Here is a 19,048-nt window from a genome sequence, read left to right as displayed (position 1 = left end):
GGAAGCCGATACGTCCGACTTCACCGTCTCAGCGCTTCGGCGATTAGAACCTTGCAAACTCAAGAGAGGCCGCCCAGTTTGATGAATTCGCATGAGACAAAAGTGACTTTTTACTCTATAATCACGAAATGACATATAGATTTGCGGACAAGTATAGAGCAGTGATCATAAGTCAGTTTTTCATTTGAAATAGGCCTGAGAGGCGATATTTTCTGATTTATCTCACAAATCAAGCTTCATTGTATATTCCAGACAACTAGGATGGTAAACTATGGCAAAGTCTCTAGTCTTGCACATCTCATGAGCTGATTTCCCAAGGCCTTGGTGCCTGGAAGTGATCGGCAGTATTGTTGCTCAGTATGAGCAGTAAATATGGAGCTTGAGCTGTGCCATTCCCTTGCTTTGTATAAGACGATGTTCAGCAGACTTGCACAATCGATTTAAGGATTCATCCAATCTGCATCACTGCCTTCGTGACGAGGCGGCTTTTTTGACAGCGATCGGCAGTCATCATTGTCCTGATTCGTCGCCTGGCCTATACCTCAAAGACTCCTTGCCTGTGCCTGACAATCCCTTGCATTTGCCTGGATAATCCCTTGCATATGCCTACATAGATCCTTGCCCTGTGATCGCTACAGATTTTGACTTTAACCAATCAGTACCAATTTTAGCTCTTGTTTAGAAATTGTTAATGATAGAAATTTATTATCTTCTCAACAGAGAAAGACTTCAAACTGTACCTGAACTCTGATATTTGGTAGAAGAAAAGGTTGTGCTATATGGAATCTTCGCAGTTAATGACCTTTGAGAATCGACCCGCTATATTCAGTGACTCTCCAATGATTTTTCATCTCGCCAGAAACTTCCCCCGGAAGAATGGTATAAGAAAAAAAGAGGATACAACAAGAATGGATACAGTCCCAGCACTATGGTCCAGGGCGTCAAAATCCTTCTCCCAAAGAAGTGTATTAATAAAACTGTACTGAGCAATGATCCTGTCAGATATGGCATCCTTTACTACTCACCAGATCCAGAGATCTCCATTAAAATCGACCGAAATGGAGATGGAGAATACTCTTTAACAGTTTCGGTCCGCTCGAAAAGGGAACCGAGTAGGATTCATGGCCAAATTTGAGGAAGCTCGTGATGAACAAAGTCATCATACAGCCATCATGATAAGACTCTCACTTCGCCAAGAATATTGACTTCACCGTGAGATCAGATGCTTCTCACCTGTTGCTAACGCAAATTACCCATCTAGGAAGAATCCTTTCTGAAGAGACTGAGAGTCCAGGAAAAGTGCATCATGGTTCATGCAGCCTTGTGGGCTTCTTGGGCTTCATGATCGGCATGTGGATTCTAATGCGGCATACAAGCTCTCTGTCTTCATGATGAGCTCAAAATAGTTCAAACTGCTCAGAGACTTTGAACAGTCAAGGTGTCTATAAAGTCAGTCACGATTCCGACTCAACTTCCAGGAAAAAAGTCTCATACTCATCATCACATCTCTCCAACAAACACTGACAGCTCTTCATCAACACTTCGATTCAAAACTTTGTAAAATACTTGACACTTAGAAAAACTTTACTCTTTACTCTTTGAACCCCCTCCAGTTATCACAATGGCTGGTGTTGCTGCAATTGAAGCTATCGGAGTCATCTCCGGAATCCTTGGAATCGTCCAATTCGGCATCGACAACTTTGGAGGAGATGAGGAAAACTCTGGCTCCGTCGTCAAAGTGGCAGTTGCCCTAGAGGGAGCCGATGGAGCTCCGCCAACCAACACTGGTGGTGATCTCCCCGACGTGTAAGCATAGAGCCTTTACTATCTGAGTTTCCACCGACATAATGCTTACTTGTGAACAAAGTCGTGTCTGGAACGACAACGGCGTGTTCGTCGGTATGACCGCTGATCCCGGCACCGTCGATGCCGGCAATCTGGGATCGGTAACCATCTCGCATGACAACCAGAACACATACTCACTCTTCTCCGCCAACGATGATGCCATCTGCGTTGCCTGGGCCACCGTGCAAATGAGCGACGATCGTGGTGGCACCTCGTACGCCGTGAGCGGAGACTTTGGACGCGTCTGTGGTGGAACCTGGTACGCGTCCGGCATGTATCCCCAGAGCGACTCCGAGTATCAGCCCGACTGCTTCTGGATCGATGCCAACGGTGACCAACCAAACACTGGATTCCAGGTGCGCTGGCCCAGCTATGCCAACGTCTCGTTTGACGAGAGCAACACGGATCCTGAGCAGTTCTGCGACGACATCAAGTTTGGCTTGCGCACCGAGTCGGACCCCAACAGTATCAACTACTTCACTCGCAAGACCAAGAGACAGACCCCGACTCGTGCCGGCTGGATGGCCAGCCAGCTCGTCGTGAGCGACTCCCAGACTCACTCGGCCCAGAAGCTCTGCGACTCGGACAGCTCCTTGGGACCCGACTTTGCCCACACCGGCGAGCAGAAGTTTTGCGACATGGACTCCAAGACGCTCTACGACTTCTGCTCTGCTGGTAACAACGCCACTGGCTGCTTTGACTTGGCCTCCAAGCAGCTCTCGACCCCGATGACTCGTCGTGGCAGCGTCTTGCCTCGCCAGAGCTCCCCCTACTCGACCATCAAGGACTGGAGAAAGAACCAGGATGTCAAGATCTAAGTCATTTGCCACACTAGCAACATTGCCGGCAAACTGATATGGTTGGTACATGCTACAAACCACGGACGCTCCTTTCACTCTTCTGTCACTGTTTCCTTTTTGGTACCTGTTTTGTTCTTTAAGCTTTTTTTGTTGTTATGTAGCCTAGACTTGCTTTTTTATAGCCTGAAAATTCAAATGAGATCTCAACTCGCTGCGTTCGAAATTGACCTCCAGTGAATGATTTAACTTACAGTGAAATACTTGGTGCAGTGAGTAAAGCTTAAAGCTTGTTTTCACAATAATCATGTATTGTATTTTCCCATTCAGTGGCTGTACAAGAAGAGACAAACCTCCTCCTACGTGTGAGAATGGGTCCGATCGTTATAAGCAGTGGACTTTGGCATTTACCGGGTGCCCTAATTTATAGCTCTTGGCATCTTGAGTTTCGTATAAGTTTGCTTGACAGGCAACTATCGTGTAAAGGATCAGATCATGACTTTTGACATGAGATTGATCAGACGTGCTCTTCGCATTCGACTCTCATTGACTCTTCAATTCTACCTAGTCTACCCACTTTGAAACTTCCTCAAGTTACACTTCCCTTTGAAGTTCCATGTCTAGTTCATTCAGCTGGAGGAGCCTCTCGGTATATACTCTTGTTTGTATTGGTTTTGGGAGCAATAATAAACGAGTCCTGCCTCAACTACAATTAAGTATCATCACGAGGCCTCCACTTGACCCGGACCACCACAGGGAAAAAGGAACGAGGAAAAAATGGAGAAACGTGAATGAATAAAGAAAGATATACTTCGTAACATGAGTCTCATGTCAGCCTCCGAGACTCTGGCATTACGTCGAGACCATGGCGTGGCCGTGCAGCTCGTATCGGAGTGTCGAGTCGTTCTGAGCAGGTTGCCTGTTACTATTGAGGCAGTTCGGGTCACCTCCATTTCGCCACAGCCCACGAGAACAATGATTCTACGTTTGGCGGAAACTGAATGGCATTGTACTGAAAAATTGGAAGCACATAATTAGGATTATTGCAATGCAAGTCACCTTTCTCTTGACCATATACGCATATACGCTGAATCATATTACCACTGCCTCGACAAGCTTCTTTATCATCTACGATAACATCTATGAAAATCTATGCAAGGTTCATTTGTCTTTAGTCAATATTTGTCATGTATGAGCTTTATTTCCACATTCTATATTCGTTCAAGCCGGGCCTACACTCAGTTCGGAATACCCTTCAACTGCCCAGAGTAGGCTTGTGAAGAAAGAGGAAATGAATTCTACCTTTCGGGCGGAAGCCACCATTTGACAATCCAACAGTTCATACCTTGACCAGTTTCAAGATGGAGAAGACTCTCGACTCGTCAATGCAGACGAGTCCCTACTACTCACCACGTCGACGACGAGAGTGGGCATCCCATGCAACCACCACGGCATTAAGAATGAACTCGTCGGGCCGGGATCGAACCACCCTATCCATGTGGACCAGGGGGTTTTGGCCAGCGACACGCCGAGAGCGCCGAGAGGTGCCGGCCGCGGCCACGTCCCCACCGTCATCACCGAACACGGCCTGGCCGACTCTCACTGGATTGGCAAAGCGTGCGCGACGTACCATGGATGTTTCGTAATCGCGAAACGCCCTTAGTGCCTGGGATACTGCGTCCCTCTCTCCTTTGCCCTCGAGCTCGTCGTACATGGCGTCGATTAGTTCAATGAGAAGCGAGGCACATCGGGTCTGTTCGGACGGCAGGATGAGGGACAAGGTTGTGTTTTTAAACTGCTCACAGTACAGTTCAAAGGCGGAAAGGGCCAAGGCGTTAAATTCGAACGCCGCTATCATTTCGTCTAGAAAGTCGGAGTCGCTGCGCTCCTCGTCAGAAGTACTTGCAGCACTGTTGGAACCATCTTGACTGTTGGAGCCATCTTGACTGCTGGCATCATCTTGACTGCTAGAACCGTCCTGATTGCTTGAACCACTTTGTTCAGATCCCGCAGACTCACTACCCTCCGGTTCAGACTCAAACTCGATTTGATCATGAAAGTCCTGATCGAATGATGAAGAGGAAGCACCCTCTGCTGGGAAAAAAGCCTTGCTGTATCGAGGAGCCATTTCTGCTAAAAAATCGTAATTTCCTGGTTCGTGAATGTTTTAACGAGTTGTAAATCTCTTGAATGATTACTAAAATATACACATGAAGAGACAACAGGGATTTATATCACCCTGGGTCCGATACCGTACTACTTACTTCTTCTTTCTCTCATCCAAGAAGACATAGAAATGAAGCATTCATAAACAATCGTGCCTTCACAAAGTCAAGTCTTATGCCCTTTGAATCTGGCACAAGCAATAGCATTGTCTCGGGTGATTCCAGAGTGCATGAGACTGACAAAGAGATGAACAAGCACAAAGACTTAGTCTTGAACATGCGCGGCTTTGTGCTCAAGGATCTGAAGTGGTGAGACCCTTCTTTCGTTTGGTGCGATGTTACTCAGCGGCCAAGTGAATGCTATTTCCGGCCCCTCACAGTCTCATATTCGTGATACCGGTCTTGTCTTGAAACAGAGCAGCATCCTTGGGTCAGATGAGGTTGCGAGAAATTTGTAGAAATCAATTTTCTTATGTACATCCATGTACAATTATCGGCACCACATTTTGTTAAAACTTTTTACAGTTCTAGATGCTACGTAATCACCAGTTCTCCCAGATGTTCTTGGGGATCACTTCTCGCATTACCGCCCAGTGCCCGAGGGCCGTCTGGTCATGATACTTGGCCAAGGTCTCCGTGTCGTTCTGGCGCACGAGCTTGACGTCGTCGCCCGTCATGAAGGCCGACTCGGGCACCTCGTTCTTGGGCATCAGGTAATGCGCCCGGGCACGGCTCTGCAGAAGATCTCTCTCCACAACGGGACGGAAGGTAATGCGGTCGGTCGTCTTTCGGCAAAAGACCACGACATTATCAAAGTCACGACCGTCGGCCGCCACCTTGTCCTCTGACGGCATGGGGGATTCCCGGAAGATCCGGCAAGAGGGGAAAACCTCTCTGATGGTGCGGATAACAGTGCTCAAAGGCGGGAGGGTAAAGTCACCGGCATAGTTCTGTGACCCAGTCAGGACAAGCAATCTTTGACATGGAATACCAGAGAACTTACAATAGCAACTACGCCGTTTGGCTTCAACAGAGTGTGCAATGACTGCAGGAACTCCAAGGTAAACAAGGGAATGGGCTCGGCGCCGCCAGTAAACACATCGTGGATGATGTAATCAAAGCTCTCGGGGGAATGCTCTGCGGTTCGCGCCGTGTAGCTCACAGCATCCTCAATCTGGGCCGTGTGGTTTACAGGCAGACCGAAATACTTGACGGCGTAGTCGTAGACCAAGGGATCAATCTCCACAATGGTAGTGTCGATGCCGTGGGCAATCAGCGCCGAGGGAGTCGTGCCTATTCCCAAACCACTGAAAATTGTCAATATACGCGTGCATCAGTGCGTGATTCCATCATATGTGGGAACTTACATATTGAGGGCCTTGGCCTCATTATCCGGGACCTTGTCATCCACCTCCACAAGCCGAACAGCCTCCAGCATGGCAAACACGGCATAGACAGGCTCTCCTACGATGGGTCGAGCGAGCTTGTGCCACTCGCCACCAAGGAGACTGTGGTCGCACCTCATCACACGGTATCCGTCACGGTCACTCTCCAAAACGGAAATGTAGCCCGTGAGCGACTCTCCACGCTCGAGCAGCGACCATCCGCCAGCATTCAGCGTAGCATTGACAGAGTTGGTGGCAATAGGCGTCATGATGTGGGTGTTGAGGACTGCGGCGTGCAGCAAAGCCGGGATGGCATAGAGGAGGAGCTTGGATGGTGCCATGATGGTGTAGGTACCAGCCAGGGCGACCTCCCAACCCATTCGGGTCTGAAAGACAGACTTGCCTAGTCCATGAGGCAAGTGCTCTGCCGAGAACATCTCGCAGAACTTGTAAATGCCGTAGGATAAAAATCCAGGGGCTGCGTCGCCGGCCCACTTGGGCAGCCAGTCGAGGTCGGCCTGCTCCAGCGTATCGGCCACGCAGGCGAGCGAGAAGGTCATGAGCGGGAAGAGAGTAAGCATTTCCGTGACCAAGGGGCCCCAAGTAGCCGTGAAAGTCCCACTGAGCTTGAAGAGGTAGAACTGGGCCAGAGGAATGTATGCGGCGATGAGAGGCAGAAAGTACTTCGTCTTCATGCGTAGATGACGCCTCAGGGCTAGATTGCCGGCCCATCCCACAAAGGCACCGCCCATAACGACCTTGGAGTGGTAAATCGACGATGGAATGCCGCCATAGACGGGTGACATGGCCAGCTCAGAGACGTTGGCATATACAGCCACCAAGGCGAGTAACGCTGCCGCTTTGAACCAGATGGCGCCCTCTCGCATGGCCCAGTTCAGCGGCGTTTCCTTCTTGGCCTGTTGGGCGAGCTTGGAAAGTTCATCTTGGAAACTTTCCGGAGTGTATGGTGAGTTTGGGTCAATCATGACTGGTATCGATTTGGCCTCGGCCTTTTTGCTGGCCTTTTTGGGAGCCATTGCTGTCTGCTTGTCTGTTTGGCGTGACAATACTAGAGACGAATCATGCACGGGTACTATGCAAAGCTCATATACCATACAGCAGCAGATATAGAGCTTATCAAGAGCGCCGATAGAGTTCGTCACGTCGCGTCGTGTCTGCAGCCAGAAATTAACAAGAAAGAAGCCAAACTCTGAAGATACAAAATTATACAACAGCCTGCTGTTGAAGCATTCAAGCAAAGAAGGGAATTTTGTTACACGAACATATGGCCAGATATTGTTTCAAGAATGCGGATGCGACACAACGCTCAAGCTCCATTCTCAGGGATGGATGGGGGGATTGACTGGTGGAGCCACAATTTGTTTCAACTCACCCAGCGTAACCGAACCGCCAATTCATTAGAGCATCCATGGGTTGATGGGTCCCCGTTATTGGTGTGAAGTGCGCTGTCGGCTAGTTCCAGAGTGCCAAGGCGCTACCGGATTTTCGGGTGTGCTCTAACCTTAGGTTAGATGACATGCATCTATCGGGAACTGGCTTGCATGATTCCAACAACATTGATTTTAGACGTTAATAGTGATCTTTGCAAGATTTCAATGAAGACAGTCTTGGACATTGAGTTATTATTACACAAGACAGTAATTGATCAAGCTTGTATATAGAGAATTTATCATGTATCGCCAGACAAGTCCACGCTCAACTGTGTATTCTAGCCAAGTGCCCCACTGAAAGATTATTCACCAAAGCAGACTTATCCTTGTAACCCACCGAATCTGGAGTAGCTCCACCAAAAAGTCTACCCCATCGCGAGGCTGCTGCCATCGCATCAAACCTCACGAGCCAGACAGGAAAGGGCACGCAGCCTCGAGCGCCAACGTCATTCTACAATCCCGCGCCCTGAACCCACCCCGGCTTCCGATCCTCTTGCTCAAAGCACTGCGAAGGTCGTCGTCCAGATATAGCCCAATATGGCCAAGAAGGGTACGTCTTCTGCCTGCCAAAAACACACCAAGCACTTCCCAAAGACGATCAAATAACAGCCCCGAAGCTCGTCCCGTCCACGAGCGCACCCTTTCCCCCGAGCCCTGGCAGCCGAATGCATATAGATTTATATAGAGAGAAGCCTTCTTGCTGACATGGAATAACCCCGAAACAGTCAAGTCCCGCATCATCAATGTGCGCCTCCTCTCCATGGCCATGACGGGCTTCTTCTACACTTTTACGCGCCCCCGAACGTCGCATCCCATGAGTATGCTCAAATATGACCCGATCAGTACGTCTCTCTTCATCCAACGGCACGCCGTTTTTGGATATCGATTTCCAGCGCCATTGGCGGTGCTCTTGCCATCGGCCACGTTCCCAATGTCTGCATGAAACCCAAGCGCAAGAGCTATCAATCTACCTTTGGTTAACATTGCGCCCATGATCCCGCGTAGCTCTGGGAAAGAAGCAGTCAATGGCAATAAATTGAACAGCTTCATTGGCTAACCATACTTTCTGAATATAGTACGGAAAAAGGTCCTCTTCCTCGAGCAGAAGCGGAAAGGCAAATAAATTGGCTATAGTTTGACCTGGTCTGCTGTGCCAAAGGAGTTTCGTCGGGACTCTGGTCGAATTTGACAACTCTGGGGGAGATATTACCGCAAGTGCTATGCCTGCGGCTTCGGGCTGGGCTGGCCAGAATCGATCTATTCAGACCTTTACACCGAATTCTCCCAAAATTGCGCTACGACTTCACACGCACATAATAGTTGCGGATCTGTCACGACTCTTTACATGTACATTAAGATGAGATGATGTAAACTATTGGAGATGCATCGATTGGCGTTCAAGAACGGAAATAAGACCTCATTACGATATATTTCTACTCTACCAAAGTGAGATCTTGAACATTCGACAAAAATGGCCTTTCAGCAGTATGGCAGTTGTGGTTCATAGTTTTGCTTTGCTTTCTCCCTTTCCCCTTGTCCCTCTTTTTATTAGATTTCTTTTGGTACTTGTCAAAACTTTCCAGCGAGTGACTAGCAAATAATGCTCCACGCGGTTTGCAAACTTGGCATTGATCCTTCCCACCTCATTCAGACAACTGGCATGGCAATCAAGATCCAATTGACGCTGAGCGCTTTCGCTTCGAGCCGGCCGGTGCAATAGTTGTAGCGCTAATTGGTTGACTGCTCGCTGAAGCAGTCTGAACGGGCAAATCTTGATTTTGGTTCCCATAGGTGACCAGAAACGAATTTCGATGTAGGCGTTTGCTTTGGCCATAGCTGACCGATGATCTCGGTGCATCATATTCTCTCACATTTGCCCCATCTTCGTCATTCAAGTCGCCATCACTCGCCATGTGATTAGACACAGATTTCCCGGACTTAGACCGTGTATTGCGCTTGGGCACAAACAAAGAATCGCGCTCATCTTGAGGGTAGTCGGCAATACTTTGTGCAGATGCTTGCTGACTCAAAACCTCGGATAGCTTCCGTCGTTTCTTGTCGCTGTTATTGGTGGTCACTGCAGAATCTCCTGGATTTCCACCTCGAACCGGTCGATTAAAGGAGCTGCGATTGGAAAATACGCCTCTTTTGCCGAGGTCAACCGGTTCTGAATCCACAAAGGCTTGCTCTTCGATAGCATTCTCCTGGGAGGAGGATGTCTTGGTTTCCACAGCCGTTTGAAGTCCCGCCAAATTGCTGTGAGCTGTGGCTCTCAAGTTGGACTTTCTAGGGACACTCGAGCGACGCCTGTCTCGCTCTTCCTCGATACTTGGGGCCGCTGGGACCGGTTCTTCCACGGGTGACTTCACTGTTACCCGTCTCATCCTAGACATCTCTTCCGTGTCCATTGCTGGAGTGAGGGCTGTTTCTTGGGTATCTGCACCTGAGATTGAAAGTCTGGACACCTTCTGATACAACTCAATGTATTGGGACTTCATCTCAGCTAGATCGTCATTTTCCTTGCTGGCTTCAGAATACTTCTTCGTCAAGACATCATACTGTTTGGCCAAAGCAGCGAGTCTCACATCACCTGCGTGGCAATATGCTGCTGTATTTTCAAGCTTCGTGTCAATGCGTTTTTGTTCTTTGACCACTTCAGAAAGTACTCTGATTTCCTCCTTCAAGAAGGTGATCACCTGTTCAGCTCCATCGTTTTTGGATAGGTCCTCAATCTTGTTCTTGGCTACCTGCAACTCCTTTGCAAGCTCGCCCCGAGCATTTTCAGTTGCCTCGAGTTGATTCTCGGTAGTGGCACACTTCCTCTGTAACCCATCAACCTCATCCTGATGAGTTGTCATAAGAGTCAGTTTATCGTCGTCGCGAGCCCGAAGATCTTGCTGTAATTTCTCTTGATCAATCTTGCAATGCTCAAGCTTTGACTGCAACTCCGTGATCTCGGCATCCTTGACACTCAGCAACTGCTTGATTTTGCCGTCATTCACTGCCGCGTTCTTTCCTGCAGCCTGCAGGCTCTCCTGAAGGGAGCCAATCCGATTTTGAAGAGAGGTAACTTCGGCGATGAGGTTATCGTTTGTGGCAGACAGATCTTGGTTGTGCCTCGAAGCAACGTCGACTTCACCCTGTACCCTTCGGGTGTGCTCTTCCAGCATACGAAGGTTTTGATCAGCTTCTTGGCACTTACTCTGCCAGTACGCAACACCATCCTCGTTCTGCATACGTTCATCAATGGCACGACACACATTGACGATTCGATCAATCTTCGGACTGTGGTTTTTCTGGCCACAATCAATATCTGATATTCTGGAGCCGAGATCACCAAACTTCGTGGTGATTAGAGTGGTAATATCCTGGCCAAGAGATGAGATATCATCTGTGAGGACTGCGGGATTGGGCATAAGCTGTTGGAGATCATTCATTGACTGGCACAATGAGTCCAATCTTTCACCTATCCCCTCGGTCACGGCTGTAGATTCTTGGCTATTATGGTAGTGCGACTCCATTGTTTCAAGAATCTTGGTGTTTTGGGCAGACAAATCCTCCAGAGCCTGCGCATTTTTATCTCGAGCTTGTTCAAGCTCGTCTCGGGCCATCTCCGAGTTTTGCCTTTCTTGTGTCAACTCGCGCTGACGCTCCGCCAACTCAACCTTTAGCGCCTTTATTGTATTGGCCACTATACGCACTGTTAGTATACTACTTCTTGAGTGATGTATCGAGAAGGGATGGAAACGTACTCGTCAAGAACTGATGTTTTGCTTCGCGGTCAGTCAAATTAGCTCTCTTTCGGAAGCTGGTGCGTATCGACTCAGTTTGATCCAGAATCTCGCGAATGATCTTGTCTTTGTCTTTTTGCTCCGCCTCAAATTCCTCCTTGATCTGTGCCACGATATTCTTGAAGTTTTGCTTGGTCTTGGTGTAGAGTTGTTGATGCTCAGCAATAGCTTTGTTGAAACAATCCTTGTACTGGCGACACTTCTCGACTAGCGTCTCATACCTTTCCTCCTTTTCGCTAAAGGCAGTCTTCGATTGAGCCAGGTGGGTTCTTAGGTCTGAGCCTTCTGCTCTCAGCTTGTTGATGGTGTTGCTCTGCATGTTGATTTGATGGTGATATGCTTTTGCTTGATCAAGGGCATCCTCTTCCAACTGGGCAATCACATCACTACACTCTTCGAGATCGGCTTTGAGGTCGGAAATCTCTTTTTCAAGTGCATCTTGTTGTTCATAGTGAGTGCTAAAGTATCGATTCCAAGAGTTGACCAGGGTTCTATGATTTCTGGAGGCAGCCTTGCGCAAGTGCGTTGGAGCAGTGGAATCACGATGCCGTGAGGACTCGGCTGGCGAAGCATGTCGTCCGTGGTGTTTCGCTGGCACTCTTGTCTTGGAAATATTTGAGTTTTGGGAGTTGGGACGCAGAGATGGTTCATTGGGGCGCGACTTGTCAAGTGGCCTGTTTGCTGTTCCGTGTTCTTGGCCCGCCCGAACTCTTCGGCGATGACGATACGGCTGTGATGCATGTGACTGCCACGGCAAATCTATGACCTCGGGGCCATTGTTGGACTGCTCTGTTCGATGAGTGGCAATTGATGATGTACGTTTATGGGATCTTGGAGTATCAGCGTGCACTTCAGCGTTTTGTCCATGGTGGGGAATGGTAATGGGAAATGATGCATTGGAGTCTCGAGACCGGCAAGCTTCATCCCGTGTAGCCTGTTCCATTCTTTGAGAGACCTGCTCCTGTGATACACCTCGTCGAGAATATTTGTCTCGGTGGTGGTGGTGAGTTGCAGTCTGTAAAGAATGGTGGTGGAAATCGGGTTCGTCTATTTGCTCATGCTCGGAGTTGTTGTGGCCATCATTGTGCTTGTGCTGTTGATCGTAGGCAATCTCGCCGCCATCCTTGGAGGAAATTTGAGCGTTGCCTCTAATCTGGGAGCCTTGCTCCAACTCCAGCCTCAAACTTTCAACTCGAGCACGGCTTGTCGACGGTCGTGAAGTGGTATCGGAGCCTTCAGAGCTGTGAGGAACTTGACGGACCTGGGGATCGTTGTTGTTACTGGAGTTTTGTGGTATTCCTGATGTCAAAGATGTTTCAATGCTCCCGCTAGCCTTCGTGGTAGATGCCTCAGAGTTTTTTGAGAGATCTTTCGTTGGTCTGGCGATGGGGCTTCTTCTGACACGAGGGGCCTCGTATGATATGGGACTCATGTGAGTCATCTGAGACCTGGGCGCAGAAGCCATGGTAGATGGAGCTATGAGAGGCTCAGCATTGGTAATTCTGTGTTGGGGTTCGGTATGAACTGGAGGATTCTGGGCTGCAGGATGTCTGTCGGTGTAAGTTTTTGGAAGAGCAGGCTTGGAAGAGAAAGTTGCAAATGAGAAGCCATCTGAAATATCCTCAATGGACTCGATAGGGCGGGAAATGAGCTGGCCAAGTGTCTCATCGCGTGGCTCATGCTGCAGCTCGTTTGCAGCCATCATCATGTCGAAATTATCACCCTGGCCAGAGGGAGGCTCCAAACATTCCGGTTCGACCTGCGTATCTGGCAGAGGGGATGCTCGAAGGGCGTCGACATGGTCTTGAGTTATATTTGATGCCAGCAATTGACTCTTGGTAGCCCATGAATTTTCTGAAATAGGATATGATGACATGTTGACACCAGAGTTTGGAGCGTGGCTCCGAACGTGGGAGTTCGTAACAGTGAGAGTAGATCAGCAGAAACGGCAGAAAGTGACAGAAGCCTAGGCGCGCTGGTACAGCCAAGCCTCAAAAGGGCTCATGAGGCTCAATGCTTCAACGATGCTGGCTCACATGCATGGCATAGTCAGCGTTTGGCGAAGATGACTTGTTCGCATGGGGCAATGAGGAAATCAATTCTGACGAACAAAACTGGGAATGGGGTTTTCTGCTGTTATTGCTGCTGCTGCTGCTGCTGCTGCCTGGTAGATACATATTGAATGGTGGAAGTCACGACCTTGCTGGTTTCAGGAGGGTTCGCGAGTGTAGTTGCCTTTGCTACCTGCACATGTGGTCTGCACCTATTCAGGTAGATGTACTCACAGATACAAAATACTCACCCCCTGAAAGTTCTTGAAAATTCAATTCTTTCCATTAACCAAAGGTACTACCTACACAAGGTACCTACATCGGCATTAGTATGCGACTATATAAGTGCAAGTTCTGCGATCTCTACACGGTGACAAGTGAAGTATAAATATCAAGATTTGACATAAAAAGGAATTATAAACAGAACAGAATCCAATCAAGAGTTGATATAATTGGCACCTAATCTAGATAATGTACCTTGGCACTCAACTCCAAATCACTCAATCTTCTTGTTGGTCCTTGGCAAGCAGAACCAGAGAATGGTTATGACACAAGCGAGGGCCAGAATCACTGGCTGAAGAACCTGTACGCCCTTGGCCTGCGCAATGGCGCCAATGGCGAATGGCAAGACGGCACCTCCGCTGCCGCCAATGGCCGCTGCAAAGCCAATGACGCCAACATGCAAATGGGGCGGTAGTAATTTTGAGAGCACGACAATGGCAGCTGGGAACAGTGGCCCTAGAAAAAATCCCTGGAGTGAGACTGACACTGCCGACACAACGAATTGTGGTACAAGCCAAAATATCAGCTCCAAGGCAATGACCAGACCGAGATAAATCTGTAGTACTACCCGTCAGCACGAGAGTAATTGACCAAGTACTGGGAAAACTTGCCGAAATGGCCAACCTCTCTCCAATCTTGGGCGTGACAAAGCCGAGAACAACTCTTCCCACGGCGATACCCAGCCAGAATCCAGTCCCCACCATGCCGCTGGCAAACGCTTCACCCTGGCGCACCTGTACCATGAATACAATGATCCAGCCGCCGAGTGCGACTTCGATACCCACGTAGCCGAGCAGGAAAGCAGAACAGAGCCATGTAATACGTGCAAGTGGTCTTTTGATGAGAGCATCAAGCAGTCTACTATCCTCTGACGCAGCAGAATCATTGGCCCGCGTCATTGACTTTTTATATTGCGCTGCCGTTACGCCCCAGAAACCCGAAATTACAATGATGCATTCAAGTACAGTGAGCCCAATCTTATCCTGATCAGCCTCTCGCCTTTTCTTTTCCTTTCGAGAATCACTTTGGGGAACAAACGCAGATTATACGTACCAAGATATAGTAGAAAACATACCAACTTGCCCCTGCCTGCGTGACAATTGCAGTGGCGACCAACGGGCTAATGACTGCCCCAAAAGCATATGCGCCGTGTAGTAGACCCAATAATTCGTTGGCACGCTCGAGTCTGCCAATGTAAGAATTCCAACCTCCTTCGGCAATGCCATTTCCAAGCCCTGCAAACAAGAATGCAATGACCAGGACTGGGTATGGAGGGTGCAAAGCCATTATTACAAACGCAATCAGGTGACAGCTTGAGCAACCAATGGCGACTCCGCGCTGACCGAAGCTTGTGTGAATCTTTTGATTCAGTCTAGTACACATTTGATGGTCAGTCTATATCGATTTGAATCAATAAAGTTTTCACGGAATGCCTTTAGCTTACCCAGCAGCCACTGTATATCCGATGAACGGCACCAAGAATATTATAGACACGACTGTATAAGTCAAGCCATAATAGGCTTCAATCTACTAAAAGGTTAGTAAACGAACAGCGCTTCCAGTTCGCATGACCCAAGTCCATATTCCCAGGTTGCTGATAATGTACCTACGTATTGTAACAAGGCCTACACATGACATTAGTATACTACCCAATCGTGCTCAGGACTGATATAATTGTCCGAGTTGTACGTACGCCGTAAGCCCCATCGTTGAGTCCTGCAATGGCGAAAGACCAAAAACACGCTATGGTCTTCAAGACGTTGCTCCTAGGATGTTTCCACGTCTCCTTTCCGTCAGACGGTTGGATACTTGATGAGGGATCGAGCTCAATGGTTTCGCTTGGGGACACGCCCAAGTGAGTCCCACGCTCAAGCTCAGGTGCGTTGCTGGGAATGATACCTGCCATTTCACTATCGTCAGTGTGCAAAGGGATTGGATTGATGCTGCCAGTCGAAGAGAAGTGCTTTTCACTTTCCACGTATTAATGGCTAATCAAGGAATAGTGCTCATTAGTAACTAGAACGTCACACTGGGCTACTCGCGTCACACAATTTCTACATGGTTAACTCGGAAGCGATTCCTTAAGTTGGTCACAACAAGCGGTCGGCGTGGAGACTGGGAATGGCTAGAATCGGTAAGCCGTGATGGTCCAAATGCGATCCGTCATGCTTTTACCATGCTGGACTATGATGCATAGCCAAGATACGCACACCGACTCCCAGAATGCTCATATATTGTACAGTGTCCAGGCAAAATTCAGCGGCGGTGGAGCAAAACTAAAAGTACACAAGGTAGTTAGCCTCCCAGTTCCCAGGCACGACGCCGGATCAGGTTAGCGGCGCTTAATGGAAACTGAAAGCGGTTAGTGCTGTCTACTATAATGAACAGAATGCGAGACAGGCCCCCCCTGCAGCATGCTCGGCATACTCCAGTATAAATTTTGTCAGTGATCGTCCCTCGCATCGAACCAGGCTGAGAAATTGAACCCCTCAAGACAGTGTCATCATTAAATCTCTTCGCCATGGTACCTAAAGTGGACGAGGCAGACAACCTCGCTCGTATGCAGCGGGGTGAACTCTACTATGCTTTCACTCCCCAGCTGGTCGCGGCTCGAAGACGTTGTGGCCAGGCGGTAGGCCGCTTCAACAGGGCCGGAGACTTGACCCGCCGCGAGATAGCGCAGTACTGGAAAGAGTAAGCTCTCATCTTGTACAGAGCCGCAAAATAACGTGTTGATTTTGTTTACTTTACAGGATCATTGCTTGTCAAAAGGAACTTCCGCCACCGGCGCCTTCCGAGGACGAAGAAGATGCCGTCTTGCACGAATATCCGGTAAGCAACTTCCGATGTCATTTTTCTCCTTCTCTGGGTTGTCTCATGAGCAAGCATTGCCCAAATTGGTACTCCAAGAGAGCAGGCTCAGACAAATTACTTGGTAGAGCTGCTTCAAACTCATTTATCTACCCTAATGGGCAATTGCTAACACATGTCGTTGTAGTGGATTGAGAGGCCAATCAACATTGACTACGGCACCAACATCACAGTGGGAAGTAACGTCTTTATCAACTTCAACTGCACCATCCTCGACACCTGCCAGGTGAGCATTGGCTCACGGACCCTGATCGGACCCAATGTCTCCTTGTTCAGCGGCACGCACCCTCTGGACCCGGATCTGCGCAACGGTACCAATGGTCCAGAGTTGGGCGGAACTATTACAATCGGTGAGGACTGCTGGATAGCAGGAAATGTCATCATTTTGCCTGGTGTTACTATTGGCAACGGCTGTACCATTGGCGCGGGAAGCGTTGTCACCAGGGTAAGAAATCCTTTTCCCGGCAAAGACCCTTGGAAGCCACGCGGATACTGACAAAAGAATATCCGGCCAGAGCGTACCTGAATATCATTGTGCAGCTGGAAATCCCGCCAGGATACTCCGGAAGATAGAACGCAAGTATAAAGCCGAACAAGAGGCGAAGCAGGAGACACAGTAGAGAGACCAGAATCTTCTAGGGTCGGTCTATATGATATAGATTAGATACCACGTGCAATAGATCATAGAGCGGCTGACTATTGATACGGCTTGGTATAGGTAGCGTTCATACTGCAGATTTGATAACATAGACGATAGCTGATTGTGTGAATGCTGATTAAAATGGTATTCATAGCAATACTATTGGATAGCTTGCCCTAGTATGACCAGAATGGAAATCCACTGTACCCTTGACATGGGTCGGATGGATATCCCGCGATTCTTGTGAATGCCTCGAATATTTGTCTTCTTTCCAGATGCTTTCAAGTAGAGCGGCACTCCCGGTCAAGATTTTCGATCTCCAGGTCTCATGTACGGTGCGAAGCCTACCGACAATCAGCCTTCGGTGCGTTGCATCAACCGAGGACATCCCTGCCACGACCAGCGGCCAACATAGGATACCATTGGCCGGAGATGTTGTTGGAAGCCTGTTTAGAAGCGAGATGAATTGAGACAATAATCGCTGTATATCCGAGAAACCATTTGAGTCTCGACCTAGTAGCCTTTTGACATGAATCAAGCACGCAAGTCGATATATTTCTGCTATAGCATCATCAGGCAGAAGCGTAGTCCTGTCGTCGTCCGGCAATGGAACACCCGACCAGTCACTTAGCTGCATCTCAATCGCCCTGAGCGCCGGCGCATGGGAGTTCTCTGCGACCGTGGCGTTACCATTCCGCGCACTGGTAAGCGTGGCAACCTTGAGAATGCATGAAAGGACCATAAGACACCGCCCTCCCAGTAGAATACCTTGATCGTCATTGGCTTCTAGAAAAGGAGAAGCAAAAATGCTAGGGCCCAAGTGCAGCTGTAGAGCATGACCATGAGAGAAGGCTATCAATGCAAAGAAATAGCAGAAAAACTCGAATAGCAGACCCCTGAGGCGAGAGTTGGCTGCTGTAGACCGGGAGCGATTATGACATATCGCAGCAGCTGCGTTGATATGTGGCAGGATCCTGTACGTGGCCGTGAAGTTAACCGCCTAGCAAATGTTTCCATGTAAGCAAGGAAACTCGAGCACACTCTTGAGAAACTCGACTTACCTCATGCACACAGAGAAGTAAAACGGCCAACAGAGTATCATCTTCTGCGAACCAACGGATGAGAGCCACGCACACGCGGACGATAGTGGTGGGGACACTTACCAGTATAGTCCAATGACTTAGCAGAATTAGACGAAAGAAACTCGCGATCCAAGGCTGAGCGAACTCCTGCCAAGGCTTGGCCGTAGAAACTGTTTGCGAGGTTGATCAAATCAGAGCTTGTCGACTCGTACTTGCTTAGGTCTCCCGCGGACAGCGCCATAACACAATCGAATACCAGCGGGCTTCGCTCAACGGCAGGCATAACCAGGCTGAGAAGGGTGGATCTGCGCACATCGCCGCCAATAGTTAGCCACAGGGGACTGTAGGCCTGAAAGTGTGCCAACAGCCTCTCCTTGACGGAACTGGTGGGAATGGTGAAGACGGTCATGAGCGAACGCATCTCATGGGGCACGGCAAAGTCTCTGTTGTACGGGGAGTGGCGAGGAGGTATCCGGGGACGGGAGGGTGGCTCGCGAATCCACTGGCATGGCAGACCCCTCTCGACGCATCCCGTGCACGACGGACGACGCTCATCGCACTTGCGTTTGCGGCGGCGACATTGCTGACACCCAGTCTTGGATCGCTGGACTGGGATACGAGAGACCTTGAGCGGATCAACCACAGCAGGTTGGGCGGCTTTGTGCTTGCCTTTGACCGTGGTGTGCAT

At 49.1% G+C, this 19,048-nt stretch overlaps 7 protein-coding genes across 7 annotated transcripts; 2 read left to right on the top strand and 5 right to left on the bottom strand.

Moving 5' to 3' along the window:
- Positions 1 to 1,621: 1,621 nt before the first annotated feature.
- Positions 1,622 to 2,663, top strand: PFICI_14348 (uncharacterized protein; the record flags this gene model as incomplete). The annotated part of the gene is made up of 2 exons (XM_007842929.1): positions 1,622 to 1,806; positions 1,868 to 2,663. 2 exons carry the CDS (start codon positions 1,622 to 1,624, stop codon positions 2,661 to 2,663), a joined length of 981 nt encoding a protein of 326 aa, XP_007841120.1.
- A 1,381-nt stretch (positions 2,664 to 4,044) lies between these two features.
- Positions 4,045 to 4,770, bottom strand: PFICI_14347 (uncharacterized protein; the record flags this gene model as incomplete). The annotated part of the gene is made up of 1 exon (XM_007842928.1): positions 4,045 to 4,770. One exon carries the CDS (start codon positions 4,768 to 4,770, stop codon positions 4,045 to 4,047), a length of 726 nt encoding a protein of 241 aa, XP_007841119.1.
- Positions 4,771 to 5,349: 579 nt separating this feature from the next.
- On the bottom strand, positions 5,350 to 7,229 carry PFICI_14346 (uncharacterized protein; the record flags this gene model as incomplete). Its single annotated transcript, XM_007842927.1, has 3 exons — positions 5,350 to 5,757; positions 5,811 to 6,114; positions 6,175 to 7,229. The coding sequence occupies 3 exons, from the start codon at positions 7,227 to 7,229 to the stop codon at positions 5,350 to 5,352; spliced, it is 1,767 nt and encodes a 588-aa protein (XP_007841118.1).
- A 2,081-nt stretch (positions 7,230 to 9,310) lies between these two features.
- PFICI_14345 (uncharacterized protein) lies at positions 9,311 to 13,310 on the bottom strand (the record flags this gene model as incomplete). Its single annotated transcript, XM_007842926.1, has 2 exons — positions 9,311 to 11,334; positions 11,396 to 13,310. The coding sequence occupies 2 exons, from the start codon at positions 13,308 to 13,310 to the stop codon at positions 9,311 to 9,313; spliced, it is 3,939 nt and encodes a 1,312-aa protein (XP_007841117.1).
- Positions 13,311 to 13,981: 671 nt separating this feature from the next.
- On the bottom strand, positions 13,982 to 15,673 carry PFICI_14344 (uncharacterized protein; the record flags this gene model as incomplete). Its single annotated transcript, XM_007842925.1, has 6 exons — positions 13,982 to 14,253; positions 14,333 to 14,744; positions 14,821 to 15,139; positions 15,212 to 15,294; positions 15,378 to 15,392; positions 15,461 to 15,673. The coding sequence occupies 6 exons, from the start codon at positions 15,671 to 15,673 to the stop codon at positions 13,982 to 13,984; spliced, it is 1,314 nt and encodes a 437-aa protein (XP_007841116.1).
- A 615-nt stretch (positions 15,674 to 16,288) lies between these two features.
- Positions 16,289 to 17,211, top strand: PFICI_14343 (uncharacterized protein; the record flags this gene model as incomplete). The annotated part of the gene is made up of 4 exons (XM_007842924.1): positions 16,289 to 16,461; positions 16,521 to 16,599; positions 16,766 to 17,083; positions 17,179 to 17,211. The coding sequence occupies 4 exons, from the start codon at positions 16,289 to 16,291 to the stop codon at positions 17,209 to 17,211; spliced, it is 603 nt and encodes a 200-aa protein (XP_007841115.1).
- Positions 17,212 to 17,426: 215 nt separating this feature from the next.
- PFICI_14342 (uncharacterized protein) lies at positions 17,427 to 19,048 on the bottom strand (the record flags this gene model as incomplete). Its single annotated transcript, XM_007842923.1, has 3 exons — positions 17,427 to 18,278; positions 18,340 to 18,383; positions 18,442 to 19,048. The coding sequence occupies 3 exons, from the start codon at positions 19,046 to 19,048 to the stop codon at positions 17,427 to 17,429; spliced, it is 1,503 nt and encodes a 500-aa protein (XP_007841114.1).

This window comes from Pestalotiopsis fici, assembly GCF_000516985.1.
Source record: "Pestalotiopsis fici W106-1 unplaced genomic scaffold PFICI_Scf_12, whole genome shotgun sequence".
NCBI classification, from domain to species: domain Eukaryota; kingdom Fungi; phylum Ascomycota; class Sordariomycetes; order Amphisphaeriales; family Sporocadaceae; genus Pestalotiopsis; species Pestalotiopsis fici.
Note: the sequence above shows the minus strand (reverse complement) of the source record. Positions and strands in the feature narration are given on the sequence as shown.